The 17,715-nt window shown below is 41.1% G+C and overlaps 2 protein-coding genes across 2 annotated transcripts in view; both read right to left on the bottom strand.

Annotated features, from left to right (window-relative positions):
• Positions 1–17,715, bottom strand: part of BEND3 (BEN domain containing 3) — a 50,244-nt gene that overhangs the window by 15,230 nt on the left and 17,299 nt on the right. The window lies entirely within an intron of this gene.
• The window catches only part of PDSS2 (decaprenyl diphosphate synthase subunit 2), a 106,599-nt gene continuing 105,892 nt past the window's right edge, over positions 17,009–17,715 (bottom strand). Inside the window, exon 8 of the mRNA XM_048493415.1 lies at positions 17,009–17,242. Within this exon, the coding sequence (XP_048349372.1) occupies positions 17,084–17,242 (159 nt within the window). The 3' untranslated portion in view covers positions 17,009–17,083. The remainder of the gene's footprint in view (positions 17,243–17,715) is intronic.

Below are 17,715 nucleotides of genomic sequence, written 5' to 3'. Positions count from 1 at the left end.
CTTCAATAACCAGAGCAGAGTCACCCCATTGCACATATTTTAGGCTACGTCTCCTGTACCGAGACAACTACCTGAAAGATCTGGGGTAGATTTTAAAAAGACCATGAACACTTCGTAGCTTGAAAGACAATAACCAGGAAAACATAAATTCTACCTTAATAGTTAAAACTCTTACTACCGTATTTTCCCCAAAATAAGACAGGGTCTTATATTAATTTTTGCTCCAAAAGATGTGTTAGGGCTTATTTTCAGGGGATCTCTTCCCCCCCCCCCATGATTTTGCACCCCCCACGTTACCAGATTAGCTGCGCCAAGAAATCTGTAACTAGGGCTTATTTTTTGGAGTAGGGCTTATATTTCAAGCATCCTCCAAAAATACCGAAAAATCATGCTAGAGCTTATTTTCGGGGTAGGTCTTATTTTCGGGGAAACAGTATGTATCATTATTGCTAAAATCTTACCTCATGAAGCTTATGGTTTGGCCCCTTAGTCCTGCACTGAAACTAAGCCTATGTATATAGCCTATTTTACTATACTTTTTCCCCTTCCTCTAGTCTAGTGTTTCCTTACTGTCAAAATTCATGCTGTATGTTTAGAAAAGCCAGCATGGTGTGGTGGTTAAGAGCAAGTGGACTCAAATTTGGAGAACCAGGTTTGATTCCTCACTCCACATGAGCAGCAGACTTATCTGGTGAACAAGATTTGTTTCCCCACTCCTACAGATGAAGCCTGCTGATGACCTTGGTTCTCTCCAAACTTTCTCAGCTCCACCTACCTTACAGGATACCTGTTGGTGGGAGAGGACGGGAAAGGAGTTTGTAAGCTGTCTTGAGTCTCCTTACAGGAGAAAAAGGTGGGGTATAAATCCAAACTCCTCCTCATCCTCATATTGTTCTGTTAAAAGCCATGTATATTCATGCAGCTACATAAAAAGTTGGGTGAAATGAAATCCAAGTAAACAATGAGATCTATTTATTACAAAGCATATATGCAAATATATATTAAAAACCATGAGTCCTTGTGGCAGCAAATACAGGGTTGATGATCTAAAAACACATGCCAGGTGCAGTTTGACCCCCAAGCCTTCTTCAGTGGTTCAGTTACAACATATTGTGCACACATACACATAAATTAAATAAATAAAACTATTAAAATTTGTGTTAGTCTGGGTATGTATTTTAAAAATATATTCCAAATGGACTTTGTGCCTGTGAAATTAGTTTGTTACTAAAGTATATTTAAACTTGTACAGGCACATATCTGAGGAATACAGTCTTAATTGACTGTCTGGTTGATACTGATATGTACATTTTGAATGTAATGTCAGCCCATTTCAGAAGGAAATATTAAGACTGCATTGAACTTTGACTGTTCTGAACAATTATTATATGTGGAATATGTTATAACATGTAGCGTTATTGTGTTCTTAGCTACTGTCCTGTCATTTTTACATGACTTCTTTCTCTTACTGCCTTTGTCTCTGTTTGAGAATTGTTAATCTACTTTTTTGTGATATCACCATCTTCTAGAATCCACTGCTATGAATTCTCACATTGCTGTTTTCTTTCACTACAAGCCACAGCCTTTCTGTGCTTTTTGCAACATTCATAATTCCCATTACTCCATTAAGAATATGAATCAAAAATTTTGTGAGGAAAATGTGACTTTAGCACACAGTTGTTCAGCACAATAAATTTCTTCATGTGCTGGAGTTTTTGCATCCCTTCATGAGAAGATGCACCAGCTGGAATTCTCCCTACACAATTACTGAAAATACAGAAAGTCTGCTCACCTTTGGATCAGGCCTCCATGCTTGCGTGCAATGTAAGTTTTAAACAACAGCTAGTTCAACAAAGTTATTGCCTTACTTGAAATGCTTTACAATATAATGTTTGGCAAAGAAAAAAACAGCAGAGAAAGGCAACTAGTGCAAAAAAAACCCCCTTCAAAGCCCTTGAGAAAATGGTTGTCAATTTAAACTCCACCTCATTTGTACTCTATAGTGCTGGCCTCAGGCACTGCTGCTATTAGGGGACACAAGCCCAGAAGGGACCCTGCAGGGCCTTAACTAGTCATCCACAAGTGTGATTATATTGTTCCACTAACAATCCTGATTAGAAAGAGAGTAAGCAGGCCAGTTTCAAATAGACTGCATAGTAAGCTTTCAACATACTTTACATGTACAAAACAAAAGAATATGGATACGGTACATAGATGATTTATTCAGAATGTTTTCTGTTTCATGCCTCCGCCTTAAAAGCTCCTCTTTAAAATATATTTAATGCAATTCATTATGATGGGCTATGTGTAATAAGCATAAGCATAAGCATTTTATTGTCATTGTGCACGCACAACGAAATTTACAGCAGCATTCCTCGATGCACACAATTTCAGACTCATACATCATCCTCACTTTCCCCTTCCTCCACCCATCCCTACACAGCCCCCCAAATACATCAAATATGGAAGCTTGGCGGAGTTTAGCATAGCCACAGCAGCTCTAGAGTAGAAGCTGTCTCTAAGCCTTCTTTGTCCTAGTTCTGGGGAGGGCCCTGTATAGAGTCTGCCAGATGGTAACAGTTTAAAAAGAGAGTGTGCTGGATGAGACGGGTCCCCTCAAGGGAAAATATTTTTTTTTTGGGCTTTATTTAGGCTCGGGAATTATAGATTTCTTCCAAGGAGGAAAGAGGGCAGCCCGATAATCCTTTGTGCAGTAGTGATCACCCTTTGGGTAAGCGCCTTCCTATTAAGCAAACCACTGTGCAACTGGAGAACCATACACAGATGCAGTGCAGAGTTAGGACACTCTCTCTATAGCACAGCGAAAGCGGTAAAGAGTGTCCTAACCTAATGCCCATCTGTGTATGGTTCTCCAGTTGCACAGTGGCGAATAGGAAGGCGCTCCAAAGGGTGATCACTACTGCACTACTAATCTTTGGTAGATTTAAAAATAGTTAAAATGTAAGGAAACTTAAAGATCAAAGAATGCAAAATAAGACTGGATGATGACCATTATAACAAATTACTAGCTTGTGAACAAAACACCAGATAAATTCTTTATTCAACGAAAGCATATCTTCAGTTAGAGCATTTGTGTTGGTAAAGTCAAAGCAAGGCAGGTTGTGTGATTAGATATTTTAATACCACTTGAGTAGTGACAGTTACAGACAAGCAGACTGCTTTTCGTGGTCTCTGCAGTTAAATGTTGGCGGCGGAAGGAGATTAGGACCCTATTGGAAGTCGTTGAAATTATAGAATATATTTTTACATATGAGAGAAAAATTCTAGATAGCACAGCTCCCAGAACATTAGTTTTCTATATTGTACCAAAAAATAATAATCCACATTTCTTCTCCTCCTAGGACACCTATTGTTATGGCTGTGATTCAGACCCAGAACCAATTTCCAAATATGTAACCCTCTCCCTCTTTCCCCTCCCAGCCCTCCCCTTGCACGACACATCTTCCCCCTCCCTCCCCCTTCCTCTGCTAGGGTGGGTGGGTCATGTCAAGATGCCGGTCCCCTCCCCTCCCTTGCATGGCACCCCTCCCTCTCTCCCTCCTCTTCCCTTGCATGGCACCCCTCCCCTTCCCTATTTCCTGTCATGATACCATTGCCTAGAACAGGGGTAGGCAACCTTTACCACCCAAAGAGCCATTTGGACCTGTTTTCCATGGCCCCAAAGATTTACTGAGCTGGAGAGGTGGCTCCACACAGAACCGCCCATACTCGGTTTATCCCTCCACTCACCTTTACCTTCAAGCTGGAAAGTGGAGGCACCAGGCAGGGAAACCCCTCTGCCAGACAAAGCAGGCAGCCGCCTGCTCCATGGGGCAGAGGGGGGATGGTGGTTGCAGCCTGCCCGGTGCCACCACTTTTAGTGCTGTGGGAGGCAGTGGCGCTGGGCAGGAAAACCCCCTCTGCCCGACAGAGCAGGCAGCTGCCTGCTCCATGGGGCAGAGGGGGGGATCTTGTTTGCTTGGACTGCCCGGTGCTGTGAGGATGGCAGAGGGGGGATGGCGGCTGCTCTGGAGGGACAGAGGGGGTTGTGGAGGGACTGAGAGCTTGCACGGGGGGATGGCGAAGCCACAGCTGCGAGGAGGCAGCGGCGCCAGGCAAAGGAAACCTCTCACAGCTTGGCCAGACGGAGCAGCCAGCCTGTTCCGTGGGGCAGGAGGGATAGTAGGCACTGCTCTGGACACGCCCATGTTACCCTCCAGGGGTCGAAGGGCAGCGTGGAGCATGTCCCTCCAGGAGCAGCACTGGAAGGGGAGAGGTGAGTGGAGGGGACACAAAAGCGGCGCGCCCTCACGCCGCGGAGCTGCCTCCAGTTTGGCCCCTCTACTCAACCTTTCCTTCCAGCGCTGCTCTGGAGGCATGTACCAATTCTCTGACCTCCAGACCCGCGATGGAGCCAGCAGTATAAGGGCTGAAAGAAGGAGCAGTCATCGATGCTCTGGGAGCAACCACAGGTTACTGCAGACCCCTGACCTAGAAGTATTAATAAGTTAGGCAAACTATAGTGTATTCATTTGACTGCTCTTAGTCTTGTCCCAATCTAGCTTGCCTCAGGAATACTTTCCATGTGGAAACTACGGTTTGCAAATTTACATGCAGCATGAGAAATTTCACAACTCATATAAATGCAAAATAATGTATTAACTTTACCACATGCAATACCAATTGTTTATATAATTAAATGCTCTTGCGATAAGATAAATGTTGGCAAGAGTGCAACTATCCCTCAGACTTTACACTTTGGGCTATGTATAGATCAGATCATCATAATGAGAACTTACTTTGTTTTAAAAAGGCAGAGCGAATGCTCTGATTCCTAATGGCTAAATGAAAGTCCAGATTTTTTTAAATCATTAATATAAAAATTTCACTCCACTTGAAACTTAGATGGTGTGGGAACTTTCTTGCAGCACTAATGTATAAGTCAGCAATATTCCATCTTTTTAAACTTATCTGTAAGAATAATCTGTACTTTTGCTTAAGAACTGTGCATTCTGCAATATGTTTTCTTAAAATGGACCTGTGAAGAATTTAACATCAACATATGCAGTGTGCACTGGGAAGTTAAGGTATTAACTATTCTTCCTTATTCTCAGCTGTCATTCTGTTGCTGTCATTCTGAAACCTGTTTTAAAATTTTGAGACATTTACATGTTTCTGCAGATCTCCCTGGTGAAGTACAGAAGAAATGTGCAGAGATGCTAAAGTTTAATATTTTCCACTGCATTTATTTTGCTTTTTCTTGTTCTAGGCTGCCAAATGAACACGATTCTTTGTTAAAAGATCCTGTGATTTAGGTGTAATATGCAACTGAGGAAGATGAAGGCTGAAATCATATCAAATGTGTGTTGAATAAATGCAGTGAAACTTCCACCAATTCATTAGTACACCAAGAAGAACATGAAGTCTCTGCAAAGATCTTCATGACCTCATGGGGAGGCCGTGGAGAATAGAAGGACTTCCTATGGCAGAAGAAAGGCATGGCCCTAATAACTAGAACCATTCCTCCCACCCTGCTGCAAAATAGGAGATAAAGACTGACAAAGAAGAAGAATTTCCTCCCTTTCTCCTGCAAGGAGACTCAAAGGGGCTTACAATCTCCTTTCCCTTCCCCCCCTCACAACACCCTGTGACTTAGGTGGGGCTGAGAGAGTTCCGAAGAACTGTGACTCACCCAAGGTCACCCAGCTGTGTTGGAGTGCACAAGCTAATCTAGTTCACCAGATAAGCTTCCACAGCTTAAGTGGCAGAGATGGGGATCAAACCCAGTTCCCCAGATTACAGTACACTGCTCTTAAGTACTACACCATGCTGGCTCTAGCAATTGTACCCATTGTATGAACACTCAGCGCAGATACTGAGGAGGGAGTGATTTCTTCTGCACTAACAGTCAGTCTGGAACAGAGCATCCAATTGGATATTGCTGACCCTGGGTAAATCCAGGATTGAGAAAGGTATCTTTGTGAACTCATTGTTTCCTAAGATCCATGGTCATGACACAGAGTGCCAATCATACTGGAACACCCTGTTTGGTAATGTGGAACTTCATAACGCGAATAGTTTCTGAGTTTTTTCACCAGCTAAAGTTCTCTGAATTGTGGACAATTCAAGGCAATAGATAATCATGTTTTTTCTGCTGGAAAACAGGAGTGATTGCCTGCAATGGTCTACAGTGCATTCCCCAACCTAAAAGGAAGGAATCTGTATTAACCACAAAGGGGGGTGGGTGGGTAGGATAGTAAAAACCAAGATGTCCATTATTAATTTTGCAACATCCTTCCACTAGCACAAGAATTTGATGATGACAGATGGCAAACTCAGTCGAGTTGACTGCTTGTCTTAATGCAAGTTGAGTACCTGAATGCTCCACAGCTAGAGGGAGTGTGTTCTGAGCCCGGAAAATTAAAGTAAAGTAGTTGTTGGTGGACACAATAAATATTTCTGAGTGCTTTTTTGTTTAAAAAAGGATTAGTCTGCTGGGGAATCAGGAAGTGCTGCAGTTAATATAATTAAGCTGTATTGAAGAAGGATATTTTATATCGTCATAAAACCACAGTCTTTGGGATATGGAGAGTGTAGATGGAGAAGTTTGTGAAAACCTATGATAAGAAATTAAATGTCTATGTACAGAAAGCTCATTTTATTCTGGAACTTCAGTGAAGCTATGACAACTACTATGTATTTGTTGAAGACACAAAGTTTGACCATCAGTTCTAAAAGGGAACACTTGAAACTCTTGCGACAAGGACAGTAAGTGACATGGAAGTAGAAAACATAAAAACCTTCTCTTCTAATTTGTTCCTTGAAAAGTCAGAAATCCTCTGCCTCTACTGATTTGCCCTCTGGTGTGAAGTTAACAAAAGCCATTTGCTCCTGCATGTTGTTAATAGTACTTGGATTAATAGACAACGTACCTGCAGAGAAATACTGAAGGCAAAACTTGTGCTCTGTTTCATTAAATGTATGGAATGGATACCATCTATTGCTGTGAGATGCCAAATGATAATAGAAGCCAGGGTTGTGAGAGCATGAGTTTGAGCAGTCACAGTGGTAATAATAAAGAAACTAATAGTATTAAGGTTGAGACTGTATGAATGTATGTTTACAAACAGAGAAGCAGGCAAAATACTGTCAGTTGAAAGAGAAAACACTGAAACAGACCATTTATGCACTCTTGGTCTTCTCCTTATTTGAGTGTACATTCATTTTGGGTCTGATTCTTGGTTATGCACATGTTTTCCCCTCTTTGGGTCGCACTATCATATCAGAGAATCCCCATGGTTTCAGAAAGCTCTGAAAGTGACTTTTCTTCTCTCTTTGCAAGGAAAGCAAAGGAGATTGATATACATCTCTGTGTTTGCACTCCTCCTCACCTTCATTTCATAAGGGAGTGCCCAAACCATATACAGCATTAAGGGCCGTTACCAGCTCCTTAATAGCTGGAGTTGACTGAAATTGGCTTCCAATTTATTTCCATGCCAAACAGAAGTGATTTAAGTTCTTAAATAGTTTGGATCCTATCTAAATGACCACATTCTCCTGTAACATAGGGCTTAAGAGCTGCATGAGGGGTCTTACATAGGGAACCAGCTGTAACTGATTCAGTTTGCTGAGATAAAGCTCCCCCCTCAAAAAAAACAGGGTGAACAGAAAAGATCACTTACAAAAATTACACAATCCTAGAAAAAAATCTTCTTTAATGAATACACATATCTATCTCTAAACATAAAATGGCATGTAATACAAAGAAAATACGTGAATAAAAATTGCATAGACCAAATATATCTCATTTTAGATACCAACTTTGGAGCTGTACTTGATTACAGCAATCATGTTACTTTTTTATAATTTCCCAGGAGATGGAAATAGTGTTTGTGACAACATATTCCACCAGTTATGAAAGAATGGCAATTTAATGATTTTGCAAATATACAGTGCATTCTGGAATTCATTAGGAGTCATGAATGTCTATGGGTGAATCATTTTAATTGTCTCCCTCTTCTGTGGAGTGTTGTAGATGTATTCACCTTTATCTTCAGTAGATAAAAGTCAGACCCTGCTACAGGCAAAACTCCAACTGAAGTTAGAACTACCCACAAAGATTCAGGGCAAAATTGCAAAAGACTCAGTGTTACCTTTTTCAGCCTCTTGGACCTCTTTCAAGTCATGGCAACCACAGATGGTACAAAATCCTGGGCTGGTTCCAGTAAGGACTGCTTGCTGTAAATGTTGAAAGCCCCTTGAACTATCAGTGTGGGTGTTCCCAACACCATGTCTGCAATCACCTCTATCAGTTCAGACAGGAACTAGGCTGCAGGTAAACCAGCAGAAATCCTTAGTCTCCAACATCAAGAGCTTACAATCAATGCCAGCGATCCTTTGCACAGGGGGCCTGAGAACTCATGAAGGATGATAGCCATCCCGCTGTCCTGCTGTCCAGTGTGGAGTTGATAAAGGATCCTAACCATGCAGAGTTATTTGGGACAGGCAGACTGAATCATTATCTTCCAACAAAGTTTCAGTTATGTAGGTCATTCAACTTTCTCTTCCTCAAGCCATACAAGAGTGCAGTCTGGTAATGCACAATATTGAAGAGAAAGTAGAAGAAATTGCAGCTATTGTATTAGAATCTCTTGCTATGGTGATTAGATAAGCAGCATGCACTCTCACCTATGTACCAGCTCCCACTGGCACCAAAGAAAATACACACATACCTTATATTATATAGTAATCATTATATCGCTTTCTTTAAAACTGGATTAATAAATAGTTTCACTTTTAACCAGTGCTATAGCCTCAACATTGGCACATAAGCATCAGACAGCATGATCATATGGTTGATCTGAGCCTACGAGTATTTCTGCAACAGATTTTGGAGCTCTTAGTTTTGGCATTCAGTTACATATCCTTAGCTGTTCCCATGGCTGGGCAACCATTATTTTCTACTAAGAACCCTGACTTGTTCATTCCTGCTTCATCCCCATGAGATTTGGGTTCTACGGTACTGTTGTTTATTTAACCTCCTTACATGAAAACCAGTCTAGGCAGCTCAGTACTTATTTATATGGTTGTTGCTCTAGTTGCAGATATGCTGGCAAAAATATTTTGGATTGGGATGCTGATGCAAGAAAGATATAGTATGATCTGTAAGAACTGATGAACACAACCTACATAGTTCTGTCCTCTATGCATAAACTGCTTTATTAGCTAAAATGTGAAGAGGATGGGGGTTGCTAATGCAGAAAAAACAACGTTATGGTAACATTCTTTGTTACATCCATTTTGTTACGCTGCTGTTGAACATCATGATGCAAACAACCAAGCAATTGTGCAAAATTATTGCCACTGATTTGCATATGAAATGCACACCTTTTACTGCTTCATGCTGGCATTGTTTAACTAGGTTATAAATAGTGGAGCTGAATATAAGGGAAAAAAACAGAAAATGGTCTCTGATGAGCACAAGCAAGAAATGAAGCTCCATTTAGACAATGCTGAAGTTGGAAAGCTTTCACTGAAATCAGCCAAGGGAGGGAATGGTCTCTTTCCCAATCATGCTCTCTGCAAAAAGACTACATCAGGAAGTTTCTCTGCTTCTGAATATAAACATATTAACTCATAAGGCTAAGAGAACCGAAGATCATGTTATTCAACCTTCTGTTGCAAGGCACAATCCTCTGTGCTCTAACAGAAATCAACAAACTTCCTGTTATTTTGAGCAGCTGATGGAACAGTAGGGGCGCACAATCAGCTTCTGGAGATGAGGGGAGGAAGAGGGAAGGAAAAGGATGCCAGAGAAACCAATATCTAGACTGAGGTAGATCCAGTGTAGGATTTACCTATAGGATTGCCAGGTAGAAGAAGGAGGAGGAGTTTGGATTTATATCCCCCCTTTCTCTCCTGTAGGAGACTCAAAGGGGCTTACAATCTCCTTTTCCGCCCCTCCCCCCAAACATTCTGTGAGGTGGGTGGAACAGAGAGCTCCGAAGAACTGTGACTAGCCCAAGGTCACCCAGCTGGCATGTGCTGGAGTGCACAAGCTAATCTGGTTCACCAGATAAGCCTCCACAGTTCAAGTGGCAGAAAAAGGAATCAAACCCGGTTCTCCAGATTAGAGTGCACCTGCTCTTAACCACTACACCCACACTGGGGTCTAGGGCCTCAAAATCTAGGGGGTCTCTGGCCAAGGTATATAATATTTTTGATACTATCTTAGGCCTTTCTTATACATGCAAGTCATAACGTACTAGTCTCTAAACAACCCTTCAGTTATTTTCCTTTCACTTCATTTCAGAATAACGCTGTAAATGTCTCATTTTCTGAAAAATTCCTGCTTATTCCACAAAATGTTTACAAAGTTTGGTTATGGCAAAAGTTTTTCACTGTGTTAATTTTAACATTTATGTTAACAATTATAACATTTTTTTCAATCACTATGGTATTTAACAATAATATGTCCTTTAGAGGAGGAATTGTAGAGTTTTAAACATCCGTCACGATTTTCAGCTTTACTCAATTTTGTTCAAAACCCAACTCTATCTTCCTTTAGTTATGAGGGGAGCTGGGAGGAGCCTTACAAGTGGAATAGCCTAGAACCTCTCTTCATCTAAATCTGATAGATCTAGCAGAGGTAAAAATAATACATAATAGACATTAGTCCTATAATGTTGTAGTTGAAGTTGACCCTTGGGTCTTGAAAACTAAGTCTGCTGAGAATGGAATACTTTCCATGACATATTTATTTAGCTTATAGACTGTCCTTCCACATATCGGCTCAAGACAGCTTACAATAGTTAGATTAAAAACCATGAAACAATCCAGTAAAATTATAAATCTTGCCATCATAGAATTTATTGCATTATATATTATTCTGGGGCATTGTATCACACACACACTTGTATCACATACACACTTTGCCGGGTGCAAACCTCCGGGGGGGTGGCTGGGGCTTCCTTCCTTTCCACGGAGGCCACCCAGCTGGCTGGGGGCTGAGCCAAGGACTCTTGTGCAGCACAGGAGTCCTTGCCTTGTCCCCAGCCAGCCAGGTGGCCTCCGCACGGGGAGGAAGCCACAGCCAGCCCCCAGCCAACGGACTTGGCCTTTGGGCCGGCAGACAACTGGGTGCGAGCATCTAGATGGGGTGGCTGGGGCTTCCTTCCTCTCCATGGAGGTTGCCCAGGCCTCCCAGCTGCTGCCCTAGCCCAAGAAGGCCACTGTGGTGCAGCCAGGAGGCCTGGGCAACCTCCAGCAGGACCGTGCACCTAGGCTGGAGCCCTGCTAGAGGTTGTCCAGGCCTCCTGGCTGCACCACAGTGGCCATCTTGGGCTAGGGCAGCGGCTGGGAGGCCTGGGCAACCTTCAGCAGGGCTCCAGCCTCCAGTCCAGATGCGCAGCCCCTTTGGGCTGAGCCGCAGTCGCTGCCTTCCCTTGCCTCCCCCCCTGGTCCAACATGGAAAAGGGGGTGCAGCTGCCAGGTAAATGGGTGGTGGTGGAGGGGAGGGCCCGAACCAGTTGTTAAAAAATTAGAATCCAACCACTGGTCCCACGCCTCAGTAGTTGGAGCAGTTGTGAGCCTCACCTCCAAAGTGGTGTATGCTGAAGCCATTGGGTGCCTAATCAGTGCATAATGATTGGATAGAAGTTTGTTGTCACCACTCAGTCAGGCTCTTACTTGATTATATATATAGATATAAATTTGAGTGATAAATGTACTTGGAGCATTATTTTAAGTTGGAAGTCTATGTTTGTGATAGAATGGCTAGGTAAGGGTGGTTCTGTCTGCCATTTTTCCATTTCACCATCTCTATTTAATAAACTGTCAAGCTGTCCTGTTTGTACTCTAAATATTAAGGCAGCAACAGTAATACATCTGATTTAATGCAATCTAATAACCCTGATTATAATTAAAGTTACTGTACTGTCTCATAGTACTTTTTAAATGATTTCCTATATTGTGTTAGATAGGGTTTTTTAAAGTTTAAAGGTACTCAACAGAAGAGTTATTTATTCTGCCATCAATAGACTTCCAATTTAAAACAATGCCTAAAGGACATTTAAAGACTGAACGTTTATATCTTCTCATTTTACAGGAAATATTAGAAACTAAAAATAGACTACTAGATTACTGTTTCTATTATGATAGCTAAAAGTCAAAAAGTGTACTTCTGTTCAGCATGAGTATTAAAAAGTGAATGACAATAATGGATTCTGAAGTAATGAAGCAAGGTTTCATGTGAAGTACAAGAATCTCTTACACACGGGGGAGCCAAAGTACTCTTCTGATTAACACTGAGGGCAACAATGAGTGTTAGATTCCAGGGTATTGTATATTTCACCACCTTTTCTAGTCACAGTCATAAACACAGCTGATATACCTATGGGAAGAAAACTTTTAAAATTAAACGAAAGAATTCTTATAAATTGTACTTAAAGGGATCTTGTCATTTCCCAATAATTTTTCTGTCACATACAAAACCAGAAGAGAGCAATGGAGTAAGCCTTCATGTTGCCCTTTCTATTAACACTGTCAAATATAAAATATATTTGGGCTTCAGGGATTTGCAAGGCTGCCAAAATTGTTTTGTTACCACTACAGCACATGAAAAGTGACACGTGATGGATTACTAGAAACAGACATCGATGAAAATTCTCGAATAGAAGTCAACAGTGTATTGCATAGAATGACACTGTAGAAAAGACACTGTCACTTTGAGGAAAACAAGCTCTTGCAGAAAGTGAAGACAATTAAGCAGCTACAAATGGGAAAATCACTTCAGTTTAGAAGGGCTACGAACCCACCCCCCTGCTCCCAATTGCAAACTCGGATTCAGGAAGGGGGGGGGGGGGTTAATAGCAACCAAGAAGGTAAGCTGCATTTGCACTTTTGTCACAATTGCAACTGACAATCTCAGGCATTACACAATGAATCAGATTTCACAACCTCCCTGCACACCAATGAAAATTAATCTCCATATTGCAGATTGAAAAGCAACAGCCAGAAGAGAGAGTGTTTGTTTGAAGTCACTTAGCAATCTTGACAGAACCAACTGAACCACTTGATCATGTTCCCAAAATAACTCAGTGTTTAGTTTGATGAAAGAAGTTATAGTGAATTCAGGTGGTAGTAAAGATTGTACTTTATCCTTAGATTGCAGTGCCTTCAACATAGGACACTTTAAACCACATGCATAGATTATTGTAATGTAATTGTTTAAATTCAACATTCCCCATAAAGCTGTGATCTTTCATACATTCCAAATTTCTGTAAGAATCTGCACATCACAAGTTGCAAGTGGATCAAGCTTTCTGATTTTATCCATCATTCTTTAAAGAAACTGAGAAAAACCAACCTAAAATTAAGACAGAATGATCCACTAGCTTCATATGCGTAATGTATGTTTATCTCCACATCTGGGTCTAATTATCTTCTTCATGTATGTAATCATGTATCAGTTTATTCCTATAGCAGGATAGGGAAACAGTTTTAACTGAAATTGAGTGGTACTTTTCAACCATTGTAACAAACATGAATTAGCCCAGGGGGTCCTGGGACTTTTGTGCTTAATCCCCTCTCCCTCTTCTTTGTGGTTTGATAATTTAAAAGTTCCACTTTTATAACAAATCATAATTTGTCATTATTGCTGAGCCACAAACAATGTTTTACACCCTTCAATACAAACCAGGATTCCAATATGTAATTTAATCTCGGTTTTCAGGAAAGAGTACAAACCATTGGTTGTGGTTTGATCAGAAAAATTCATGGGAGAGACCAGCCCAAGGATCTCGAATACTTGATTCTGTAATGTGAACTACCAATTGTACAGATAAGGATAATTTAGGATTTCCTAACACTTTTATCTCAACAATTAAAGTCTGAGGTGCATATATTCAAACTGGCTGAAACTGTCATCTTCAGTCTGAAGTGGCTGAGTATTTTCCAGAGGCTGATCACTGAAACTTTGTGATACAGTGTATGGATGTAGAAAACTTTAGGTTCAGTGCTTCTGGGAACTTTTCCATGAAACCAACTCGAAGAGTATTCTTGTGGAAGCCTTTGGTAATGATGATACATAGTTTATCAAGCAAAGAGTTATTTCATACTTGTTGAATTGGATCAAGCTACCTTCTGCTGGAAAACTTTACATTGTTACGTTTCTGGATGTGTAATCTTTAGTTGCTGGGAAACTACAGTTTCCCCTCCAGACAGTATGTCTGCTCCTGTTAAGAGTCTGTGTAATGCAGTTGCATTAGTCTCATGTACAGCAATTAAATATTATATGTCCAGATTCAACCTGTATTCCTAGACTTACCCAAGAAGAGTTGAGGCGTACCTCAGCTGGGATGGAGAGGTGATGGGGATCCACTAGGAGCTTCTCAAGGGTGTGCAAACTTCAGGGGGAAGCACATGGAGTTAGAAGGACTGACTCTGCCTTCATCCCTAAGAGGCAGCTTCTACCCAGCTGGTGAGGGGAGGTATGATCACCTCTGATGGCGCCAGCTGGGTCTCATTACCTGGGGAGATGGGTGAGGATTTTCCCAGTAGCAAGGGCAAGGTTCTCCCTCTCAGGGAGAGTCCCAGGTGATGTTGCTGTTGTGAGTTGTGGTTAAAATCTAATTTCAGGATGGAGCTCTTAAAAGGGAGCTCAGGCAGCTGAGGAGGATGTAGGTGACTAGATGGTCTCTGACAGCTGAGAACGTAAGAACGTAAGAAAGAGCCTGATGGATCAGACTGGAGTCCATCTAGTCCAGCTCTCTGCTACTTGCAGTGGCCCACCAGGTGCCTTTGTGAGCTCACATGCAGGATGTGAAAGCAATGGCCTGCTGCTCCTGAGCACCTGGTCTGCTAAGACATTTGCAATCTCAGATCAAGGAGGATCAAGATTGGTAGCCATACATCGACTTCTCCTCCATAAATCTGTCCAAGCCCTTTTTAAAGCTATCCAGGTTAGTGGCCATCACCACCTCCTGTGGCAGCATATTCCAAACACCAATCACGCGTTGCGTGAAAAAATGTTTCCTTTTATTAGTCCTAATTCTCCCCCCCCCCCACACGCATTTTCAATGGATGCCCCCTGGTTTTAAGAGACACCAACCAGAAGAGAAGCCAAACAAGCTAAATAGAAATGACTGAAACTCTCCCCTTAAGCTCCCTCTGCCCACCCTTAGGCTGCCTTGCCCAGGAGACCAGAACTTTGGAGGGCGCTGCAGCACCAGAGGAAAACACATCAGTTCATCACATGCTCTCATTTTGACATATGAACAATAAGCCATTGCGCTCCCCCATCATGTAGTTACCAACTGCAAAGCAGCTAAAGAAGTCCTATCACATTCTGCTTAGGTCAAGTTCCTGCTGCCCAAATTCTGCCAAACATTATCCTGTAGCTAGTATCTGTACTTTTTACCACTACATTTGGTGATAATGCATTAAAACTGAAAGTACATATGCTAAATGCTAAGATGTCAAAATCAGATACTCCTAATCTGGGAAATGTTAACTGACTAATGCTTGACACAGTCTTTTCCAGATGTAGTCTTTGACTGTGCTTCAAGAGTACAACAGCACAAATTACATTTTTATCTATTTCCTAAATAATTGAGTTGTAGTAAGCGAGTAATGTTTTCAAAAAATTGAAATATACTACAAAATTAGCTCTAGACAAGAGCACTGAGATACATTAAATCTTCCTCATGTGAATCTGTAATGTATCACTGTAAATCTTTTTAAAATCTAAGTAAACATGCTGGCCCATTATATAGAAGGGTTGTGACACTTCACTTTAGTATGTGTGCATGAAGAAGTTAACTGAAATAACTCCACTTAGTGTTCAAGAGAGCAATGTAATGAAATCTGTTTGCTGTGCTAGCTGTCTCCAGATTGGTCTGTAATTACACCACAGAAGGAAGAAAGGTAGCTGAGTCTCAACCTGGATCATTTATGTAAACTCAGCCTTCTTGTCAACGATGTTCTCAGATTGCAAGCATGCAAACCACAAAAATCATCTCCTATGAACAAAATAGAGACAGTGTCAGATTTCAGACTTCTGATATACCTTGTATTCTCTCTGTAATTGGACTTTAACATTTGACACAGTAAGGTTAAAAACTTCTCATGTAATATACATCTATTCAGGGAACAAAATCCTGTACTAGCAGCAGGGAGGGGGAGAGAGAACTATCACTTATTCCTCTGGATTGATGCAGAGTTGTATGAAGAAGTATTTATTCAGCCTGAATGATAACAAAATATTGAAGAAATCTAAGGAAATGCAATGGAAAATCTTGTCGGAAAAGATTGCTTGATAGAAAAGAGGCAAAATGCTTCACACTCTTGAAAGTCCCAAAACCTCATTCTTTGAATCAAACAGAAGATTTCACATGCAGTTGCTGTTTTAGGCAGAATCATATTTTTTTAAATCATAAAGGTCCTGCCATACCTGATGCTTTGTCTCAACAAGTTTGAAACATTCAACACATCAGGCTCCAAGTAATTTTACATTTAAACACACAAACAACAGATTGTGAGGAGGCATGGCTGAATGTAGCCAGATCAAAGAACGCTTCCTTTCCCCCACTAATTCATCGAGCTGCCCTTCATGTTGATGAATTGGTACATTAATTCTGGATTTAAACAGCCCTCTCTCTGGCAGATTTAGAAAGCATTCCTTCCGACACCTGCAGCTTCACGCCCCCCTCTGTCTTCTCTAGTGCAGGAAAACCACAGGCCACCACACTGGCGCCATCCCTGGCTATGTCCAATCAATAAGGACTTATTTCCTGTCCATTTGCTGAGGTCACAGAAGCGAGTCTCATTAATTATTTCTACTGGTGCAGCCTCAAGTGTGCTTCTGGCATGACAAGCGAAAACTATCTGACCTTTTTTCCCTAATTTTGTTTGTAGCAGTTCCGAAGGATATATGTTCATTCAGAAAATGTGGTGAGTGGAACAGAAACAGATTTTTTTAAGGCCGCTAACACATTAAGATGCGAGGTGATAGCAAATTTCAACTTTTTAATTATTATCTGTTACATGGTAGATGAACAATAATTTCTTTTTTTCCAACTGTGCATCACGAAAATCTTGTCACAGCGTAAACAATGTTTTCTAAAGCAGATCTAGCCTCAGAGGGAGGGAAACACTCCAGAGCCTCCAATGCTCGGTTTCCATGGAAACGACATAGGTCAATAGCTGAAGTCACACCTTTGCCAGCCTTGATTGCATCTTGCAACTGTTAGAAAACACATGCACAATATCCTTAGTTTTGACACAAATAACTCTATGCAGCATTATGGATTCTGTGTATTTATTATCTGAGCCTCAAAGGGCAGTTAAGCTAAAAAATTAAGGACAAGACTCCTCCTTTGGTACTCTCTCATTGACGAAAACTCCAATCAATTTAAATTATCCTTCCATACAGACATAAACCATTCAAAGTGGTATGCAATTGAACTATACTTACATGCTGTATGGTTCTCTGATACAGCTTTGTCCTAGGTAATATTCCTACATTTTGAAGGAATTTTTAAAATACATTTTAACTGATTTTCAGACCCAGCAAAGAATATGCAACCTTTTAAACAAGGGAATTTCTTTACACAGTATGTATATCTGAAATATACAGCTCAAACAAAAGTTTTCCAGAATGCCCACAATACTCAAGTGCTTTACTCTAAAGGACTTTTATTTTTGCTCTTTGACCTT

The sequence above is a fragment of the Sphaerodactylus townsendi genome, linkage group LG01, assembly GCF_021028975.2.
Source record: "Sphaerodactylus townsendi isolate TG3544 linkage group LG01, MPM_Stown_v2.3, whole genome shotgun sequence".
Lineage (NCBI taxonomy): Eukaryota > Metazoa > Chordata > Lepidosauria > Squamata > Sphaerodactylidae > Sphaerodactylus > Sphaerodactylus townsendi.
The sequence above is the reverse complement of the archived record's forward strand: the minus strand, read 5'-3'. Positions and strand labels throughout refer to the sequence as shown.